The sequence below is a fragment of the Convolutriloba macropyga genome, chromosome 8, assembly GCF_964194025.1.
Source record: "Convolutriloba macropyga chromosome 8, txConMacr16.3, whole genome shotgun sequence".
Classification (NCBI taxonomy): Eukaryota; Metazoa; Xenacoelomorpha; order Acoela; family Convolutidae; genus Convolutriloba; species Convolutriloba macropyga.
The window spans coordinates 59,750,518-59,770,437 of NC_134475.1; the positions used below are offsets into that span (position 1 = coordinate 59,750,518).

Sequence of the window (19,920 nt, forward strand, 5' to 3'; positions counted from 1 at the left end):
TTTCTGACCCTCCTTGTCCAGTGGTACCACTTTTACCATCTTTAAAACATCAGGAAAGTAACCTTTAATAATGCATCTGGAAGAAGAGTTCCAAATATGTTGCTAGAGCTGACATTTTTTTTCAGAAAGATATAATTCAAGCCATAGCAATCCAAACAAAACTTGGAACAAGTGTTCTGAAAAACCTCTTCTATTTCTTTCCTGGTAATTTTACAGAAGAATTAATTGTTCATTTGCAGTAGCTTGGCTTTAGGTTTCGGTTCATTAGCATGCGCAAAAGAAATTTCCACATCACATTGTGAAAAATCGTCAAGGTGTTTTTTGTGCTTTTCGAATTATTTGGGTGTAAATATTAAAAAATTCACCTAAGCTTTTCCTACTTTCAATCTGCATTCTGTCGATAAAAAAATCCATCTCTTACTCGATAATTTCTTTACAAGTCCACATTGCTTATTATGCAAATTTGTATTGTTCGGAATTCAGTTACACCATTTTTTGCCTGAGTTGTTTCTTCTAAGCCTCTTCTCTTTTTCCTTCGTTATCTATCCAGCTTTTGTTATTGGTGCTTTTCAAATTTGTTCATGGGACAAAATTTGTCAAGTTCTCGCAGATTTTTCTGAAGAATAAAGAGCTGTTTATCAATTGTTATGTTTTCAGTAGCTATTTCCTTGTTTTTAAACCAAAAAAGCCTGTGCATGTTTCGGCCTACTTCTCTGCTCCAATAATTTCCAGTTTCTAGAAATATTACTCAATATTATTAGTTTCTGAAAAGTACGATGATCTGTTGATGTCTGATCTGTCGATATTTCCGTACGAGAATTAGAGAAAAAGACGTGTAGGCACTTGTTTATGGAAGCTATTTCCCTAGTTGCAAATAAAATTTTTGAAATGTCAAGATTGCTCCCGTTCATCAAATATATCAGCCTATTTTGTTTGGTTAATTTTTGAAGCTGAATAACTTAAATGTCACCGCCTGTAATTTGGAGAGTTTCAGGTGATACAGGATGTTCATCGAGATACTGTTCAAGTATGTCGAAAGTTTAAAAATTGTAGAGCTTGGAGGAATGTATACACAGGATATCAATAATTTGTTTGTCTTCATTGGTACATCAACACTAAGAATATGTAGACTTTTGTTGTTAGTTTCTTTTCAAATTGAAAAATAAAGTTTTTTTACGTAAAGGCCAACACCTCCACGTTTTCTTCGTGAACTGGTTATGAAAGGATGATAACCGCATTTGAATTTTTAGAAAGCCCAGTTTATTCAATGCAAATCAACTCAGGAATAATTTAAACTGTTTTCAGATAAACGGTAAACTCGTCGTAAAGATTTCTTGGCTTTGAGTTATGTTTTGTGGCATTAAAAAGACGTTTTCGGCACGCCAGCTTTATTTATGTCTCTGTTGAAGTATAAACATACCCAGCAAATTGCCGGAAAATAGCTGCTGTTGATTCCCATAACTCTATTGGGATTGAAAGAAAAGAAAATATCAACAAAAATAGATTTCTGTATAAAAATATTTTTAAGTGCGATTTATTTTGGATGTCATTTCGTAATTGAACATGTCTCTCAGTGAGACGCTACAGGGTCTAGTATCAAAACCAATAAGCATTATAGATAGTAACTAAAATTTATGAGAACAAAGTTCAAGTACCGGGCATCCAAACATAGGCTTTATGGGTTTATCGGGTTTCTATTTCAGACTTTTATTTTTTTATACTGACTCTCTTCATTTTGAATTGCTTTGCTGAGCAGCTGCTGTTTAAAAGGACTTTGAGCAGAAAGACAGAAGAGTGAAACTAGCCTAGAGAAGTTAAAAAGATATCTCACAAAATGTCGAAAAAGCGGCAAAACGGGTAAAGCGAAAAAAAGTTCGACGAAGTTTAAAAAAATAGGAGCGCTATAATAGCCGGCTGAGAAGATGAGGGCGGCTATTAAAAGGCAATACACATGCGGATTCAATATATTCCTTTTAATGTATCGCTCGCCCTCGGGTGCCATATTACCATTACTATTATCAGACTTTACCTGCAAGTCATACTGTTCTAATATCTGCGCATATTCTATCCACGCCTCCACGTCATCAGGGTGCTGATCTGTGACTTGTTTCAGAAGCTGTTTTGCTCTGTCTCGCTTTGCTGCATCCTCCGAAGCAGCGTAAAGAGACCCAAGGATCTTCATAGTTTCATAATTACCCGGCTCACTTTTGAGAACCTTCTCAAAGCACACTGCCGCATTCTGCTTGTCGTTCCTTAAATATTAACCCGTTGATATTTACGTATGCGATCTTAAGGAAGTCCTGAACTTCATTTATAGAGATCTCATAAGTCGATCTCCAATGAGTCGTTATAACTCATTATTCCTATTTCACTAAATAGTACAGCCTTAACAACGGTTAGTTAGTTTTGAAGACTGATCTTCTTGAATGCAAATTTAAAAAAAATATGCTCATTTTGTTTTTTTGTCGACAGTGTATTCTGTATAACCAATCTTTAATCATAGAAGGCATAGTCGATGATGTGGGACGTTTCTATAGCTGTACTCAATCCCGGATGTCATGAAATGTTCAAGCATTTGAAATTCTGATCATCAATGACAACAATTAAAAAGTCAAATGAAGCAAATTTAATTCTTTCACGACAATTTTTGTTAGATGAAACCAACTACGGACACTAACTTGAAAATATACATCTGACCCAGTCCATAATAGGGCAAAATGAAGAGAGGGGAAGCGTATTGGGTTGCCTGGTAATAGTACTGGAATGCCTGATCCAAGTCTCCCTGGACATGAAAACACCTGGCTAGTTGGTAGCAACTCTCTGCCTGGAGAAATTCGTTCTCAGTATTGTGGAAAGCGTGCAATGCCAAATGCTGCACTTTATCGAAGTCCTGAAAGACATCACATAGGTTTACCAATCTCACTCGATTATTGGTCAAAAGACAAATGATGAGGGTAGGTAATTTTTGAGCACAGCGTGGTTGTCGTTCCTTCATATGAATTTGGCTTAGTTTTCACAGACAAAACTTAATCCAATAACTACCGTCGGATGAATTGCTCTCAAACGAGAGGCGAGCGGTTGGCTTTGTTGGTGCCTAGCTTAAGCACGGGTGGTTAGCCTCAGATGGCAAGAATAAAAGAGCGTGTAAAAAGGGGTGGGGGAGTATGAGGGGAGAGGGCAGTCTAAGATCTCCCTTTCAGCCATGAATATCTGCCTCCTAGAGCGTTCCTCAGCAGCTTCAGTGATCCGTACACTGAATCTCTCAGAGGGCTACTCAAACTCATAATCTTATGCAAACTATCAGATTTTTGAATACGGAAAGTCAACTTAAATCACTCAAGCGGGCAAAAGAATTTTCTTGAACGTTCTAAGTAAAATATCGGTCGCGCAGAAAAATTGATCGAAAAGCGCGTGTACAATAATTGCTTCGAACTTCGTTCGAAAGTAATTAACAAACAAAAGAGCAATTAATGAACACACTTGCGACACCAATAAAAATTCGCTATTTATAAATCATACAAACATAATTTATTTTATTTCTGTGAATTTGAAATGATACAACTGAATCACTAATTTCCATGCGTTCTGCCTAAAAACAAACGTCAATTTTCAATTACCTCATCTTACTGTTTAATGAATATTTTGGTGCTGATAAACGTTTACTTTTAAAAAGCTGTCTCAGCGTTGGATCACCTGGACGGTGTTTATCGTTGACAATTCAGGTCACAAGTTTACCAGAGAGAAAAAAGATAAACGAGCGAACTATCTGTGATAGACTGCTGTGTATCTGTACTTCTGGACTTCATTAAAATAACAACGCAAACAAACAATGGAAACAATGGAGTAAGACACCAAAAAAATAAAATGGAAAAATTTTAAAACCCGAAATCAACAAGTTGCACCATTAAGTTAAAAATTTTCAGTTCATCGGTGAATTAGATAAGGCAATAAGAGTTTGAAGAGGTCTTTGAATACGTCACTCGACAAGAAATTCTTAAACGACAGAAAAATTTAAAATACCGCATTATCAAACCGCAAAAATGCCACAATTTCCTGCATGCTACCGAGTACAGAGGTGAGATTAGCAAGTTTTAATGATTTATTGCTTCCAAATCTGTACAAATATTGCAAACATCGATATTGACATGAGCAAATTGAAGCAAAAACCCAAACGTGAACAAATTGAAAGAGACCAAATTTAATTTGTCAAAACAAGTTGATTTTTTTCTCAAATTTTTGTTAATGATGCTAAAAAAATGAATTAATAATTCTGATATTCAACAGCATCAGAAAGAAGAAAGTTTGCCACTCAATAACATTTGGATTAACTGCTCAAAATGATGAAAACGACTGAAAAACAACTTGAAAAAACTTGCAACCTAGAGCGATCCCGATATCAAAAATTGGCTAAAAAACTGATTCGAAATGTCCCACTTGATCGAATAAACTTTTTCGCTCTCTTGAAAATACAATTTCAACAGAACACCACCCTCTCTTGTCTCTGTTCTTCAAATTGTTCATCAATGAGATATAAACTTTTGCAGTCGTGACTTTGCTCCACGTGCGGTTAACAATGCCCTCCCAAACATATCCGGCAGATTGCCGGAAAATACCCGCCGTTGGCGCGCTTCATGCATATCGGGATTGAAACGAAAAAAGATTAAAAAAGAGACAAATTGACCAAATTTTTTCTATTTCTTTTCAGTGTCAAAAAGTGTTCTAATTCGGCGTGCAGTTTCAGTTGGATTCTAAAACTATATAATTATCAGCTTCCAAACTGAAAGCTAATAAGCTTAATACCGATATCAACTAGCAAACACTCATGAAATTTGATAACCTAATTCTCAATGACCAGTCCTTATCGGTTTATTCCGTCTCTTTTGGTTTTGCTCTCTGGACTTCGACCGTATTCACTATGCTGCGTGATTCAATGCATGAAAGAATTTAAAATCCATTCAGTTGAAACATTGAGTGAAGTAATTCAGAAGTCAAACGGGAAAATCGTGAATTATGTAACACGAAAAACGTGATCAAAAGGTAAAGCGAACTAAAAAAAACATAGCAGGACAAGTCCTGACGTACAATTCAAAGAATTATCATTGACTAAACAAAAAACTAGACCTAAAACGGACTATGAGTGAATTGGGAAAAACATTTCTAAAAAACAGATAAAAACAGAAAGTCAATGTGAAATTGCCGCATGTGAACAAAAAAAAACACTAGCCAGAAAGCAAATTTTTGTTCAAACACCGTTTTCTCACTCTAGTTTAAAATTAGAGCGAAAAAATTCACACCGCAAAACCACTCGCTTTTTCGCTCTACTTCCTGATACGGCCTGACCAAAATCACTACGACAAATTGACTTCAAAAATCATGAAAATGGGTGAACAGATCTTAAAAAGACAGCGGACCAATACAATTCAAACTCTTTGAATTGTAAGAAATAATAGCCGTTGAGAGGCTGACGGCGGCTATTAAACATCTTATCAATTCGTAAGTGTACTATTCGCCTATTTTTTTTTTACTTGTGAGCAAACCAAGATAACTGCAAAATTAATTAGCTCAGCTTACGGCATTGCGGCTATGAAAAATTCTTTAATGCCGAATGTTAGAAGTGCAAAAACGCTCTTCGTTTAAAGCAACGTACTGTAGCTCAAAATATTCCTAACCTTCAAATCCATTGTTATTTATAAGCTAGCAGCCAAATATAGCACGAAGTCACCTTCTTAAAGAAGAAATGGTCTGCCAAGTGATTCAGGACCATAGGGTTTGAAGAATCAATTTGATACGCCTTAGACAACAGCTGGACTCCTGTGCGGGTTGATTCAAGGGACTTCTCGTTCAATTCCATGATGGCCAAACCTACAAGCGCTCCTACGCAGGTGGGTTTTACATCGAGAGCCCTTTCGAAGGACTGCTTCGCTTTCTCTGGCTTGGAGAGCTTGAGGTAACACAGGCCAATTCCCAGTCGCACCTCGGCTGAAAAAAAATTCTACTCTTAGAAGACATCAAGCACCTCATAATATCCGCGACCGAGGGCTTCGAAGATTAAAAAACTTGATATCGTCAACTATTGTCAACTTTTTAATATATACCAACATATATTTACTTTTTATCGCTTGGCTCATTGTATATTGTTCGATAGCATTTTCAATTCCGATCAGCTCGAAGTCGACAAATCTGAAAAGCTTTTTACGAAAAAAAAGAATATCAAACGGTAGCAGTACTTTTGCCAGAAAGCCGAAGGATGACTTAACGTGACACATTATATAGCTTCCTTTTTCCACAAAACCAAGTTAACTGTTAGCCTTTATGTATATCCTTTCACCAGCATTTCCAGCCTCCTAATTTTTGAATGCCAAGTCTTGCAATAAGCAACACGGCAATGAAAAATATAGACATGAACCTGGGCATTTTGGATGTGATTTGAGGACTTTCTTGTAGCATGTGAGAGCTGCCTTGTAATCCTTCTTATTGAACATGATGCAAGCCTTGCCTGAAACAGAAGAGATCACAGTCAATATTTGTTCTATAGTCCAATCCACCACACCACACTATAACTAGCTAGTAGCTTCACTCACTAGTCACCATACAGACCTGCAAATCTAAGGTCACTACTTCATACCAATTCCATCATTTCACCATAATATTCAAATACTTCACATTTCAAATCATTTTGAAATGTAGCATGAGTTTCAGGAGGGGGTGAAAGAACTTCACATCACTTAAGCTAAGTGACATATGACAACCATTCTTCTTTCTCTCTTCTTACCAAGGGATGCGGGAACATTTTGGGGGTCAGCTCCCAGCACGAAGTTGAATTGAGCGTCTGCTTGGTCTGTTTTGTCACCCTCAATCAGACAAAAATTCGCTCTGCCCAATAGATGATTCTAAAACATGAAACTCCCTCAAAGCTTTTACAGGATATCCTCAACCTTAAGTTTACTATGCTCATATTTCTTACTTTATTTGCCTATCGCAGCCAGTAAACGTCTTTCTTTTACCATGATTATCGAAAACAATTTCTGTACAAGAGCTTTCATTAAAATAGCTTTCTTTTGGGAGGATTAAAGGTGCAGTACCAAAAATAAAAACTTAAAATCTTAAAGTAATGGCCTTCGAAATACCTCGCTATTTTATATTTTTTAAATTTGTTTTTGACCTCTTACTAAATTAGTTTTATGGCATTACTGATTAGGCAACGATCTAGCCTCGAGAGGTTAAAAAGATTCCACGCAGAATAATGCAAAAATGGCGAAGTTAGTTAATTAATGAAATGTAAAAAGATAGGAGAACAGTCCTGATATGCAATCCAAAAAATCTCAGAGCTGACTAGCAAACCAAATGACAATTAGGAGCCAAACAGAAGAAACATTTTAACAAAACAAAAAAAAACAAAGTAGATACTTTTGGAATCGAAAACCAATTCTTCCTATCAAAATCACACTAATAGAAAACTTTCAAGCTAACAAACATCTTGCTCAACATAAAAGACAAGCAGGGACAACAACAAGAAAAACGACCAGAATTTAACATACTATCAGAATCTTCTACGAATTCTCTAAAAACTCTCGGTGTCTTCAAAAGCAATACTGTGTACTTCCAATCTACGCAGGAACCCAGCTTCAGGTACAAAAAAACTTAAAGGATCCTTCAATTAACAAACACCAAAAAATGATATTAAAAACTTTTATAAACAAAAACGGCAGGCTCGTAGCAACTGCTTCAAACATTGGAAAAATTGGAGAACTTTTCTGTAAAAATGGTAAAATTAATGAAATTAACTCATTGGAAACCATTTGAATTGCTAAAATCTACTTAAAAAAACCACCTGCAAGTTGGAGAGCAATTATATAGGCACATAAATATCAAATATGGTAAACAATTTAAAACGCATGACAAAAATCATTAATTGGATACAATTTTTAGTGCGTTGAAGGTAGCATTACAAAAAAAGATATACCTCCAAAACACGAAAACAGATTCGTGCTTAAAAAATATCGCTTTGAATTGTGACCAACGCCAATTGAATATCCATTTGCGAAACACTGAGAAAAATTGACAGAACCATGAAAAACCGCACTGCTTTGGGCTTACAAACTCTGAATTAATTTTCATCGGAAATCGAATATTCTGAGCAATTGCAGCATACTTACCAAATTAAAGACTAATAAACTCAGCATAGGGATTTTAGTACAAATCAATGCGCAATAGGCTTTACCTGTTCACCTTCTTTCAAACTCTAGAAGTTATCGAGAAAATGTTGAAACACATCATACAAAAAAAACAATACAATCCATATTCTTTGCATTGTCAAAATAGGATGGCGCTACAATGTTCACTCGAATATCTGGTTCTTTTAAAAAGAAATTTCTTAATTAAGCAGTTTGCATTTCGTGACTTAAACACCAAAGACAGGACGCATTTAAAAATGAAGTTACGACAAGCGACAGATTTACTAAGAAAACACAATTCCTAGATACAAAAATTTGAAGATTTTGAATTAAAAGCAAGATTTTGGGTTCGCTCCAAATTATACTCTACCTTAGTGATTTGATATCTTGAATAAAAACAGTCACTCCTGTTTTGTACAAATTGTGAAATGAAAACAATAGAAAAATTTAAGGCCTTCACTGTAGGACGGATCATTAAGCTGTTATTTACACTGTGAAAAAGTCTCCACGGCAGTTTCGACAAATCAAACTGTTAAAGACAAATGAAGTTCTTCGTGATAAAAACCGTAAAAATGCCCTCAAAAGACATCTGAATGAGCTGAGTAAAATCACAAAAATGTGAAATATTTAGTCGAAAGTCTTTGAGGAATTATGATACACTAGTTCTACGACAGAAGATGCATTTCTGTCTGAAAAAAGTAATTTCGCCATAAAATAATTTCGCGGTGTCTTTGTTTAACAAACTAATGCCGGCTCGAAGGAATATTATTTATTTGGAAATTAATAGCCTAGTAATTGTTTGGAAATTACTTACCAAATCGTACATGATGATTTTGTCAGCCACGGTATACAAATAGGTTGCCTGTTTGTAGAGCCTTTTCTTCTCTTCTTTATCTTTCTCTTTTCGTGCCTGAAATGATATTTTTTTATTAAATATTAGGATATAGTAAATGCAGTTAGGAATTATTACTCCTATTTTTTATTAACCATATCATTTAAATCAATAACACGAATTCAACCTCACTGATTCTGGAAATTTTTATCTTTTATCGTGTGAGATCTGATAAGATGCCTCAAAGTCTTCTTAGGCGGCGCATCATCCGATAAGCGCTCATGCAACACCAAATTTGCAACATTTTTGCGACAAATTTGTAACATCTTAGACGCTAAAAGTTCTTGAATCACTACGAAGAAAGGCGTTCATTTTTTTCAACTAGTTGAAAGTATATTTGTCTATCTGAAGTTTCAGATCAAAGAATTTTGGTCATAGTTTTCCATTCAAGAATCAATTCTCAAGCAATGTAGGTGTGTGATGAAATATAGATGGGATACAACTTCTAGATGTGACATAAACAGATATTGATTGAAAATGCACATATTAAAAGTGTCGACAGCCGTATTGATTTCTTCATATCGTGGAAAAGAATCGCCCCCGTAATGGTTAAGTTAATTTATGATACGTTTATATTAGAACATATATTCATGAAATACATCAAAATAGAGGATTTATTACACTCACATATCAAGAAAATATGGGATTTCAACTCATAAGACAATAAGAGGCCAGTATATCATATTATGTTAATAACCTCTTATCATTGTTGACAATAAATTTAAATTAAATAAACCGAAATAAAAGCATGCAGTGGACAAATATGTCTGTCTAATTTTAAAATGGAAAAGAGCGAGAGAGGAATACATTTGCAGAGGGAGGGGCGAATGACTGCAATGCGAATGTGCATTGTCAGCTGGCGTCTAAAAACTTCTTTTCCATAATGGAGTTTGAAGCGAACTGCACTCAATTTGTCTATTCCTTCTGATTTAGCAAACCGGATGTTATCATCTGAGACTAATGAATGTATAATATTGTAACAATCTTTTCGATTGAACAACTACATTATCATCCTAAAAGTCTTTAAAATTTAGTTTTCTTGTAATTCGAGAGCTCTGTAGTTAAGTGACTTGAGCGAAATTTTAAACAGCAACTTTCTTCACGGCGGAAAACTAATATTTAAGCAGGAAAAAATTAAACTCAGAAATTGATTACTTCCCCAATGGAATAGTGAATTATTGTCTCTCTAATTCGATCAGTTCGACATAGTTCCAAATCAATGTACTAAATGCATTGGCATCCAATATATTAGTTCTTATCCGTGATTTAAAGGCGAAATTGATTTAAGAGATCAGATATGGGTATAGAAAATAACAAGACAAGCTTATTTTTTCATGACACGATGTCAAAAAAGCACTTATTTTGGTTTTAAAAATTCGCAGAGCTAACTCCGTCTGGTTTTTCATATTTCTCGAAAAAAAATAGTAGATGATTAACTTGGCTTTACAGAAAATGCTCAAATAAAAACGCCCTAAATCAATTTCAAAAGCATATATCATGGTCATCCGTTTTTTTCCTCTAGTTATCACAAAAGAATTGGTCTCAACCAAATTAGTACAACCCTATTTCGAGCATATGTGAATTTTAAGTCTCATGAGTTACTAAATAGAGTCAATTAGAGGCCTCAATTTGAGCCCAAATCTTGACCGTGATTCACGAATCAGAAAAGCTTGTCATTTTTTCTTGAATTTCGCAGTATTTTTGAATGCTTTTTCATCAGGAAAAGAGTGCCTCATCGAAAGTGAACAAGAAGGTATGGAATTGAACAAAAGCATTGGTCCAACCTGTCAATTTTCAAAAATTTATCAGAGCTTAAAAAGGAATACCGGTTCCTAGTGAATATCGACAAATTTTCTCTCGAATAGAGTCTTCCGCAAACTACAGAAGCTGGTTAACCAGTAACTATTGAATGATTTCAAGTCTACTAAATGATAATAATGTACAAATCTGAGCATATACGGTTTTTCATTCTAAATATTAACACATTTTTAGGTTTGAAGCAAAATTAACAAACATTTGATATTTTTTTTGTCTGCGAATAATGGTGTAAAATAACGCTATAAATATTTGGTTCTCCAAGACAAAAACAGTTTTTTCAAGTAAGTAAAAGCTGGACAGGCCACCGGACTTTTAATGTTAAAAATCTTATAATATCTTTTAAATATAGAGGTCGACCTATGAAGAACATCGATTTATCAAAATTAGAGCATTCGTCTAATAATTGTTCCCGCCCACTTTAGCGAGGGAGGAACTATATACTCAAATGGGTTTTTCTTTTTTCACTCAGTCAATTTTGCCCGACCCATTTATTAGTTGTAGAGGGTTCTGAGTATCATCATTAGAAATTCCGTCCAGCGTCGAATATATAAGTAATAAGATTTTTTGAATTTCCTTTTTTCCGCGGAGTTATCGAGGTTGAAAGTTTTGTAAACATTTGAACAAATGTCGAAATGGTCAACGATAAAGTTGTTGGTTTTACCTCTCAAGATAGAAGAGTGTGGTTGAACTGTTTGATTCAACTTTTTGCTGAAAAATTTCGCTAAATATTTATAATGCAGCATTTTTTCATCAAAAATGGCACGAAATAAGCTTTTTTAGTCCACTTTCTTAAAATTACCGGATTACCACAACTATAAACTGCTGACACATTCTTAAACTCCAGAGAGGGCTGGTTTTCTTTGCGGTTCCTTTGAGATTGATATTTTGCTAACTTAACTCGATAATTATCAAACATGCATAATTTATTTGTCAAATATTGACCTCTTTTTGTCAAATTATACATATAGGCAAAAGTACGTTTTCCTAATAGCGAACAGAAAAAGAAAGGCTATTTTGGCCTAATCGTTGTTTTTTTTTTAGTCCAAAAAACGGATTGTAATCAGTCGCTGTCTTTTTAAAACAATTTTGCAACTCGGGCAATTTTAAAACTAATTACAGAAAAGCTAATTACAACAATTCAAATCAAGGCTTCTTAATGCCAGATCCAAACGGCTTCCAAATTCAAGGAAACCTATCTGGTTTTTTAGTCGAAAGCTGATGGTTGTTTTAACTTTATAACATTTTCAATATAAACAATTGATTATTGAGCTTTGCGACTTTTATATCTATTTGGTCAACATGTAATGCCAGCAAAGACCGGTCGCGTCGTCTTTCTAATGGATTAGAATTGAATATTAAAGGCAATTTTTCATTTTAAGTAATGGTTTTTCGGCTTTGATAGAACGGTTTATTTTTTTTGGAAAAATTCCCATTTTTGAAGTTTTCTGTGTTGCCAAAATATTGATATGTCAGCTATCGCATTATTAGCGTTTAAAAAGAAGGCACAATTGGCATATCATTTTTTCAGCGAATAAATTATGGGTTTTAACGGCTTCGACGCTGTCTTTTAGCAGAAATTAATGGATTTGTTTAATTTTGCCTTTGTCGTTCTTTTTGAAATCCTGGATAAATGCAGATCAGAACCTCTTCCTGTGGATCAAAAGAGGAACCTATTTACTGAATTCAGCTAAAAGCTGAAGTTTTTCATGACTTTGAAATCAGATGTTTTAAAATTATATAGAAGTATTCTTTAACTTTGCTGTTCTTTTTTGTCTACTTGTTACCTAGTCTCATTATTTGGAAGTCGAAAAAACCATTATTGTTGTTAAAGAAAAACAAAATTGAACATATCAAATCTTATAAAGGCATTGCTTATTGCTTTAGCGGCTTCCTAACAAAATTATTGCAAAAATTTAATTTTATATTCGATCTTTGTATGTATTTCTCCTTCTTTATATAGATAAATGAGAGATTCTGACTAAAGACAGATCTCAAAGGCCTTCGTTGGAGAAACAAATGAACCTATTTGAAGATTTCATTCGAAAAAAAACATTTATAAACTTTGCCCTTTTCTGTTTTGTCTTCTTGACAACTAGTCTCATTATTCAGATATCACCTAACAATTCATATTACATTATCAGTGTTCAAAGAAGGCGCCATTGAATATAACTTATTTTTAAGAAAAGACGCAGTTTTCTCGCAATATTTATCTAAATTTTTCTTTTTCGAATTCTGGATAATGACAGGTTTCAATGTCTTCATATGGAGGTGTGAATGACCATATACCTATTAAACGATCGGCGTTGATATCTAATCTTTCTCATTATTGGAAACTATTTGTTTTCAAAAACTATACACGCATTTTTTAACTTTGCCTTTTTTGTTCTTTTTTGTAAATAATGTTTGGTGTTGTTAATTAAATTTGTCTAAGAAATGAAAGATGTCAACAACCCGCTAATGTGGCATAATTTACTAAGTGATCAACTTTACTAAGTGATTCACTTTACTAAGTGATTTACTTTACTAAGTGATTTGCGTTGGAAACATTTTTTTCATACACCATTGCAAAAATAAAAGAACAAAAAAATGAAAACTCAAATACATTTTCTCGGAGTTTACAGAATAGTAGAAATTGACGTGTTTTGATTATTAAAACTTTCATCTTTTACAAAACGTGTATTAAAACACTATTCTGCTACCTTCCAGTACTTAATCAACGAAACTCAGTAACCACTTATTACTTGGCAAATAGTTATTTCAGATATTCAAAGCTTATTTTGCAAATATTTCGCCACGACTTTCTATTTTCCGTCGCTGCTTTTAATTTTGAAAACCAGTGACAATCACTGCGGCTAACAGTTAAACAGTATTCAGAGTTACGTATTTAATCAACACCTGTTGCGATAACAGCAGTTAAATAAACTGCCAGTGTAATAAACTTTAATGCCCGAACTGAAAAAACACTTCAGCATTAGACTACGAGTTTCTCACACTCTTTTCTAGCCACTGTTACTAAGTAAACAGTGGCGAGAAAAGAGTGTGAGAAACTCGTAGTCTAATGATGGAAACAGTTTGATAAACTTGTAGTCTAAAAAAAACGTGTGTGGTGCGTGTTGTGTGTGTGGCGTGGGTGGCGTATGTGCGGTGTGTTGTGTGTGTGTGTGTGTGGTGTGTGTGTGGTGTGTGAGTGTGGTGTGTGTGGTGTGCTGGTGAGTGTGTTATCTGTGGTGTGTGTGTGTATGCGTGCGTGTGTGCGTGTAAGTGTGTAAATGGGTGTGTTTGCGTGGTGTGTGTGTGTGTGTGGTGTGTGAGTGTGGTGTGTGTGGTCTGCTGGTGAGTGTGTGGTGTGTTATCTGTGGTGTGTAGGTGTGTGTGCGTGTGTGTGTTTGGGTGTGTGTGTGTGCGTGCTTGTGTATGTGTGTGCGTGTGTGTGAGTTTGTGTGTGTGTGTATGTGTGTGTGTGTGTGGGTGCGTGCGTACGTGAGCGTGCGTGTGTGTCTCTCTCTCTGTGTTTGTGTGTGTGTGCGTGTGTACGTGCGTGAACGTGCGCGTTTCTCCGTGTTTGTGTGTGTGTGTGTAAGTGTGTGTGTGTGTGCGTGCGTCTGTGTGTGTGTACTTGGGTGCATGTGTACGTGTGTGTCTCTGTGTGTTTGTTTGGGTGTGCGTGTGTTTGTGTGTGTATGTGTGTGGGAGAGGGGAGGGAGGGGGGGGGGTGCATGAGGGCAAAACGAATAACAGATCCAAAGAAATATCACTTACCTTTGAAAGTGTAAATGTCCACAAAAATAAAAATGAGAAACCAATGAAACTTTGTTCAATTTTGAAATGATCGCAGCAGGTGTTGATTTAAAAAATTATCACACGGTTGTTATCGCCCTCGAAGTTATCATAACACCTCGGCTTCGCCTCGGAGTTTGATAGCTTCTCGGTGGCGATAACAACCGTGTGATAATATTCATTAAAAAGTTACATTCTCCTAAAATAAAGTAATTAAGTTCCGCGTTGTAAAACCATGCAATTGGAAGAGCGCAGACGAGAGATTTTTTTTACACAAACAACTGCACTTATTTAGCGTTTTGCATTTGCCATCTTAGCAGTAAGTGGTTTTTATGCAAATAATCAAAGGATTCGAGGGCTGAGGAGAAAAAAATAGCAACTTTGGAGAGTAAGGGGCTGGAGAGTAAATAATGCAACCTTTCAAGTTTCAAGAATCAACAGTTTCACCGTTTTCAAGTCTTTGCAACTATTACGAATAAACAGAAAATTGCAAATTAGCATAGACGTACATCATGGCTCCAAGACTCTTTGGTAATTGGTTTTACGTCATTAGCAGCTATATTAGTTAAATCAATATTGAGCTTGCTTCCGTGGAAATTCCCAGAAAATTTTAATTGCTGACTAAAGCTTGGTTGCAAATTGTATGAATTCACCTTCTGGACGTAGTATGCAGCCAATGTGTCATACGTGACCATCTGATCTTTGTCCGATCCAGGGTACTCCGTGAAAGCATCATTTCTAGCTGTCTCCAGTATCTTCACAAAGTCATCCACTTTCCCCTGTCTGTAATACTGGATCTGAAAATCCAATGTAAAAACTAGGCTCAAAATTGACTTTTGAATGAATAAAAATCAGAATTTCCAGGCCTCCGGTCCTTATCTATTTAGTGCCACTTAACTACGCTTACTTGAATTATCTTGGCCTTTTCGGTTTTTGGTCACAACAGATCGCTCCGTTTTGTTTACCCTAAAATATGTTTTGAATTTTGGTTCTGCTTGACAAATGAATGTGAAGTCAGTAGTCAAAAATGACAAATCTTTGGCAGATACCATCTTTCATCGCGTGAGTGTCACACACACACATTCTCATTTAAGAGAAGTACCAAAAACCATTATAATAACACAACTGACTAACGTCAAGCGAATTGCTCTCAAACGACCGGTTGGCTTCGTCAGAAGCTAGCCACGCTTTAGTGAGGCTCGCTTTGGCTTAATTGAGGGGGCGTAAGGTGAGCGCAACGGGGGGAGGGGGTGCACCGGGGGTGATGGGGTCAACAGTGGGGGGGGGGGGGGGGTAGGGCAACGGTGAAGGGGCTTTTTGGCTGCACGGGGCCCTTACGGCCTGAACGATGTGTAGGGGTGGGTATTCGTGAAGTGACAGGGGTCTGATGTTGGGGGGGGGGGGGTGGGTAAACCTCTAAGAACCGCTCTTCACATCATAAGTATAAGTCTCCAAAACATTTTCTGCGAAATTAAAATTATTGCCGGAAGAATTCCGGAAACGACTCGAAGTCACATCCTCCAAAAACTGGCTTTTCAATAGCTATCATCTCTATTCCGAAGGCATAAATGCAGGTGAAATAACAGTCTTTAGTCAAAGAACAAAAATTTTTATCAGAAAAAACTTGCACGAAAAATTTGTAAAATTCAATTCATTAGTTCAAGTACACATACAAACACAAAACATTGTTTCACGCAATGAAAACCAGTCAACTAACAATAAAGAATTAGCGAAGCCTTGATGAATTAACAATCATTCCATTTCGCAAGCAAAAAAGAATTGAGTAAAAATTGTACAATTTCCCAACTTTTTTGGGAAAATTGCATAGAAGGAGACACCTTTGTAGCAAAAGAAACTTGCATCATTTACAGTAAATAGAGCCTACATGCGTGAGACTTTGATTCAATTTCGAATATACTCAAACAATATAGTGAGCCAAATATTGCAAAATGACAAAATCAGCATAATAGTAGTAAAACCTTCAAATTGGTTAACAAAAACACAAAAGAAACAATTTAATTTAAAGGAAAAAATCGTTTGAAATCAAACTAAGACCTCAATATTAATTGTAGAGAGCAATTTTCAGTGAGAAAGTATAAACGGCATTTCAAGTAAATTATCAGTGCTGCACTGTCAAATGAAATCAATTGGAAACAATCTAAGAAAAAGGTTAAAACCATTTTTTTAATAACTGATAAAAGCACAACTGATCAGAACTATAAGTCTCAAGAAAATGATAGACTGATACATGCTAGAATGCGGAAAAAAAGGACAGAAACAAAAACACATGAAAATAGACTATTTGTTTAGTGTTAAATGTTAAAAATCAAAAGCAAAAAATGACGTAGAGGAACATTTACATTTCCTTATTTTGCATAAAGTTTTAAGCATAATTGTCAAAAAAATTTCAAAGCTGCATTTTGGAAAGAATTTTTTAGCAGATTTTCAAATACTGAACGCCATAAAATCTTTCAATTAGTAAAAAATAATAAGGATCCCTGACAGTGTACAAAAGACTTTCTTGTAATTAAATCCAAAAAACAAAAAAACCGTGAAAAATTTGACAAAAAACTGCCAAAATAGTGCACGCAAGTGCACAATTCTAAAAAACAAAAACACCTCACGTTATCAAGAGGTATTAAATGCATGAAATATCAAAATTAAATTGCCACATGCTCTAATTTTTGAAAGTTTTGAAACAAAAAACCGCTTTTAGATCCAAAAATAAGAAAATAATTTAAAAAAAAGCCAAAAACGAATGACAAAATTGGGAAATATGTGCTGATTTAGAATTTAAAATGCATTATTAGACTCTGAGAAACATTTTGGTATAAACTTTAGAGGTTCACATTTTAATACAGCTTCTATTTGAAATTGTTTCTACAAAAAAAAGTAAATTATAAGCAAAAAAACGGGGCCAATTGAACGAAAAAACGGCGAAAATGGTTATTCATATGCGGCATTCTGACAAAAACAGTTTTAAAAGTCGAAAAGTCATTCAATGATCGAAGCGCATGATCAAAAAACTTCTCTCCCTCGGAAGAAGTTAGTTCACAAGGCAATTTTACTCTTTCGCTTTTAGGTCATAACGCCGTCTGAACGAATAGTACCTCCGGTTAAAAAAAACCTTAAGAAAACCAATATTCCTCTTCGAGTCGTAAAAACCCAAGAAAAGGCCAATAATAGCCCCAGCTATCGCTGTGCGACTATTAATAAATTAAAAATTTAGGTGTCGATGGAATTTTTGGTTATTTTAAAGCTCAGGTATGAGTATAACACTGACCTGTATTTTAAGTTTCAACCTGAAATTGTTGAAGTTACATCCACAATATTCGGAGTTTCAATTGATCTTGTTGAAAACCAATCAATTCAGTGAAAACGCAGGACATAAAAACATCAATGTTTACTGTCTTCTTTGTGACTTAAGTTAAATCCTCTTTTGAGTTTTCACATTTTTTCTGAAGAACAAGCACAGCGACTAACTGTAGCCTCAACGGGCAACAAAAGCATCAGTTTAGAACTGTTTCAACCTTTTTTGAGTTCCCAGAGAGGTTAAAAATGGCAAAACATCAGAAATGAATTCAATCTGAATATTTCTAAAATTGTTGTTGAGTTACATCTTGATCTTACATTTGTCTTGCAGTACGCTATACCAGCTTAAAAGCCCAGTTTTTAGCGTTCGGATGCAATATTTGTTGTTTTTGCAGATCTGCAAGTGAAGTAACTAATCGATAGAATGAGATGTAGAGAGATGAAGTGACTAACAGCGAGTGTGTTCCAAATATGTGAAGCTGCCAACTCCTGCTTCAGAATGCTGATGACCTCCTCACTTTCGGGCAGCTGATCAAAACTCAGCTCAATAACCTAAATACACCCACAATGCATATTTACTAATAAACAATGCAAAATGAAAAAAATTACACAGGGTAAGCTTCTAATGGTTAACTTGATGCTGCTTTTCCTTATCCCCAATAGTGACATAAAATCTTTATTTTTGCTTTTGTTCCTCAAATAAAAGCAACACCTTCATCAAAGAACATCATGTAAAACTATGTATATTTTAAAAACTCTACCGAATCTGTTGAAAGTAGTAAGAAGAAATGGTTCAGCATGAACATTAGCATGAAAAATCAGGTCAGGTTTTTTAAAAAGTTTGAATGATTTAAGTCTCCGAAATGCTGCTTAAAATTGCCCTTATTACATAACAAAGTTCGCAAATTGTCAGAAAATAGCTGCGATAGCTTCGTGGATCTGCAGCATCAAAACGATGAAAAGACCGAAAAAGAGCTTTTTCAGTTTTTTTTACTAATTGCTGAGATCCTACACCTTGATGACGAAGTGGTATGACTTATTGCTGTTTCTATTAGCTACTCAGATATTATTCAGTAAGAGTAACATATACTCATTTGACATCAACCCTCAATTAAAGCAAGCAAGTCTCTTTGATAGCGATTAAATCTTTTTTTGAGAGAGGTCAGTCGTGTGACCAAACACTCAATCATTCTAATCGATGAAAAACTCGCACCACGAAGAGAGAAAACCCGACGTCACGCACTCAATTCAGTCGAAGTGGCATGAATGAACTAACAGAGTAGATTTAAAGAGCGTGACGTCATATGGTCATAACAAAAAACTTGAAAAAAATATAGCCGGAAGAATTCCGGAAGCAAAACGAAGCCTCGAACCATTTAGAGCAACCTATTAAAACATCACGCAAGCAAATGAAAAGTGAAAAACAGTCCCAATTCTAATAATTCATAAATTAATTGAATGAAAAAGAAACCATTGATCAAAACGTGCATTTCAGATCCAAGAGTAAACGTTATTGAAGCTAAAATCAGAAACCCACTGCTTCGCCATTTTTAACTACGAAATTTTAAATAGCATTTCAAATTAAGACTTAAATTTAAAATTTCTACTGTAAGCAGACAAAATTAGGCATTGACATCACCAAAGCCAGCAAAAACTAAACACAAAAAAAACAAATAGATGGTCAGAAAATAACATGGTCAACTTTAAGTAAGCCTTTAACCATTACTTAAAATACAGCAATTAAAATAAGGGCGTCATGGTAAGAACTCACCTCATCAGTATCCTTCAAAGGAATCTCAATGCTCGATCTCTCCAATTGCTCCATATTTGCTTCACAAGTAGTAGTACCCACCTACTTTACACGTTCAAAACAGTGTGACAGCAGATTGAGAATCTCAATCAAGTCGATTCATTTTCTGAAATGTGAACTACTTCCTTTTCTTTAAT

The 19,920-nt window shown here is 35.2% G+C and overlaps 1 protein-coding gene across 1 annotated transcript in view; it reads right to left on the reverse strand.

Annotated features, from left to right (window-relative positions):
- LOC142344887 (RNA polymerase-associated protein CTR9 homolog) overlaps positions 1-19,920 on the reverse strand; it is a 75,580-nt gene extending 55,660 nt beyond the window's left edge. Inside the window, exons 1-9 of the mRNA XM_075396930.1 lie at positions 19,745-19,920; positions 18,427-18,525; positions 15,315-15,458; positions 8,989-9,084; positions 6,773-6,890; positions 6,407-6,496; positions 5,723-5,979; positions 2,679-2,890; positions 2,030-2,252 (exon numbers count right to left, since the gene is read on the reverse strand). Coding sequence (XP_075253045.1) covers positions 2,030-2,252; positions 2,679-2,890; positions 5,723-5,979; positions 6,407-6,496; positions 6,773-6,890; positions 8,989-9,084; positions 15,315-15,458; positions 18,427-18,525; positions 19,745-19,798 — 1,293 coding nt within the window. The 5' untranslated portion in view covers positions 19,799-19,920. The remainder of the gene's footprint in view (positions 1-2,029; positions 2,253-2,678; positions 2,891-5,722; positions 5,980-6,406; positions 6,497-6,772; positions 6,891-8,988; positions 9,085-15,314; positions 15,459-18,426; positions 18,526-19,744) is intronic.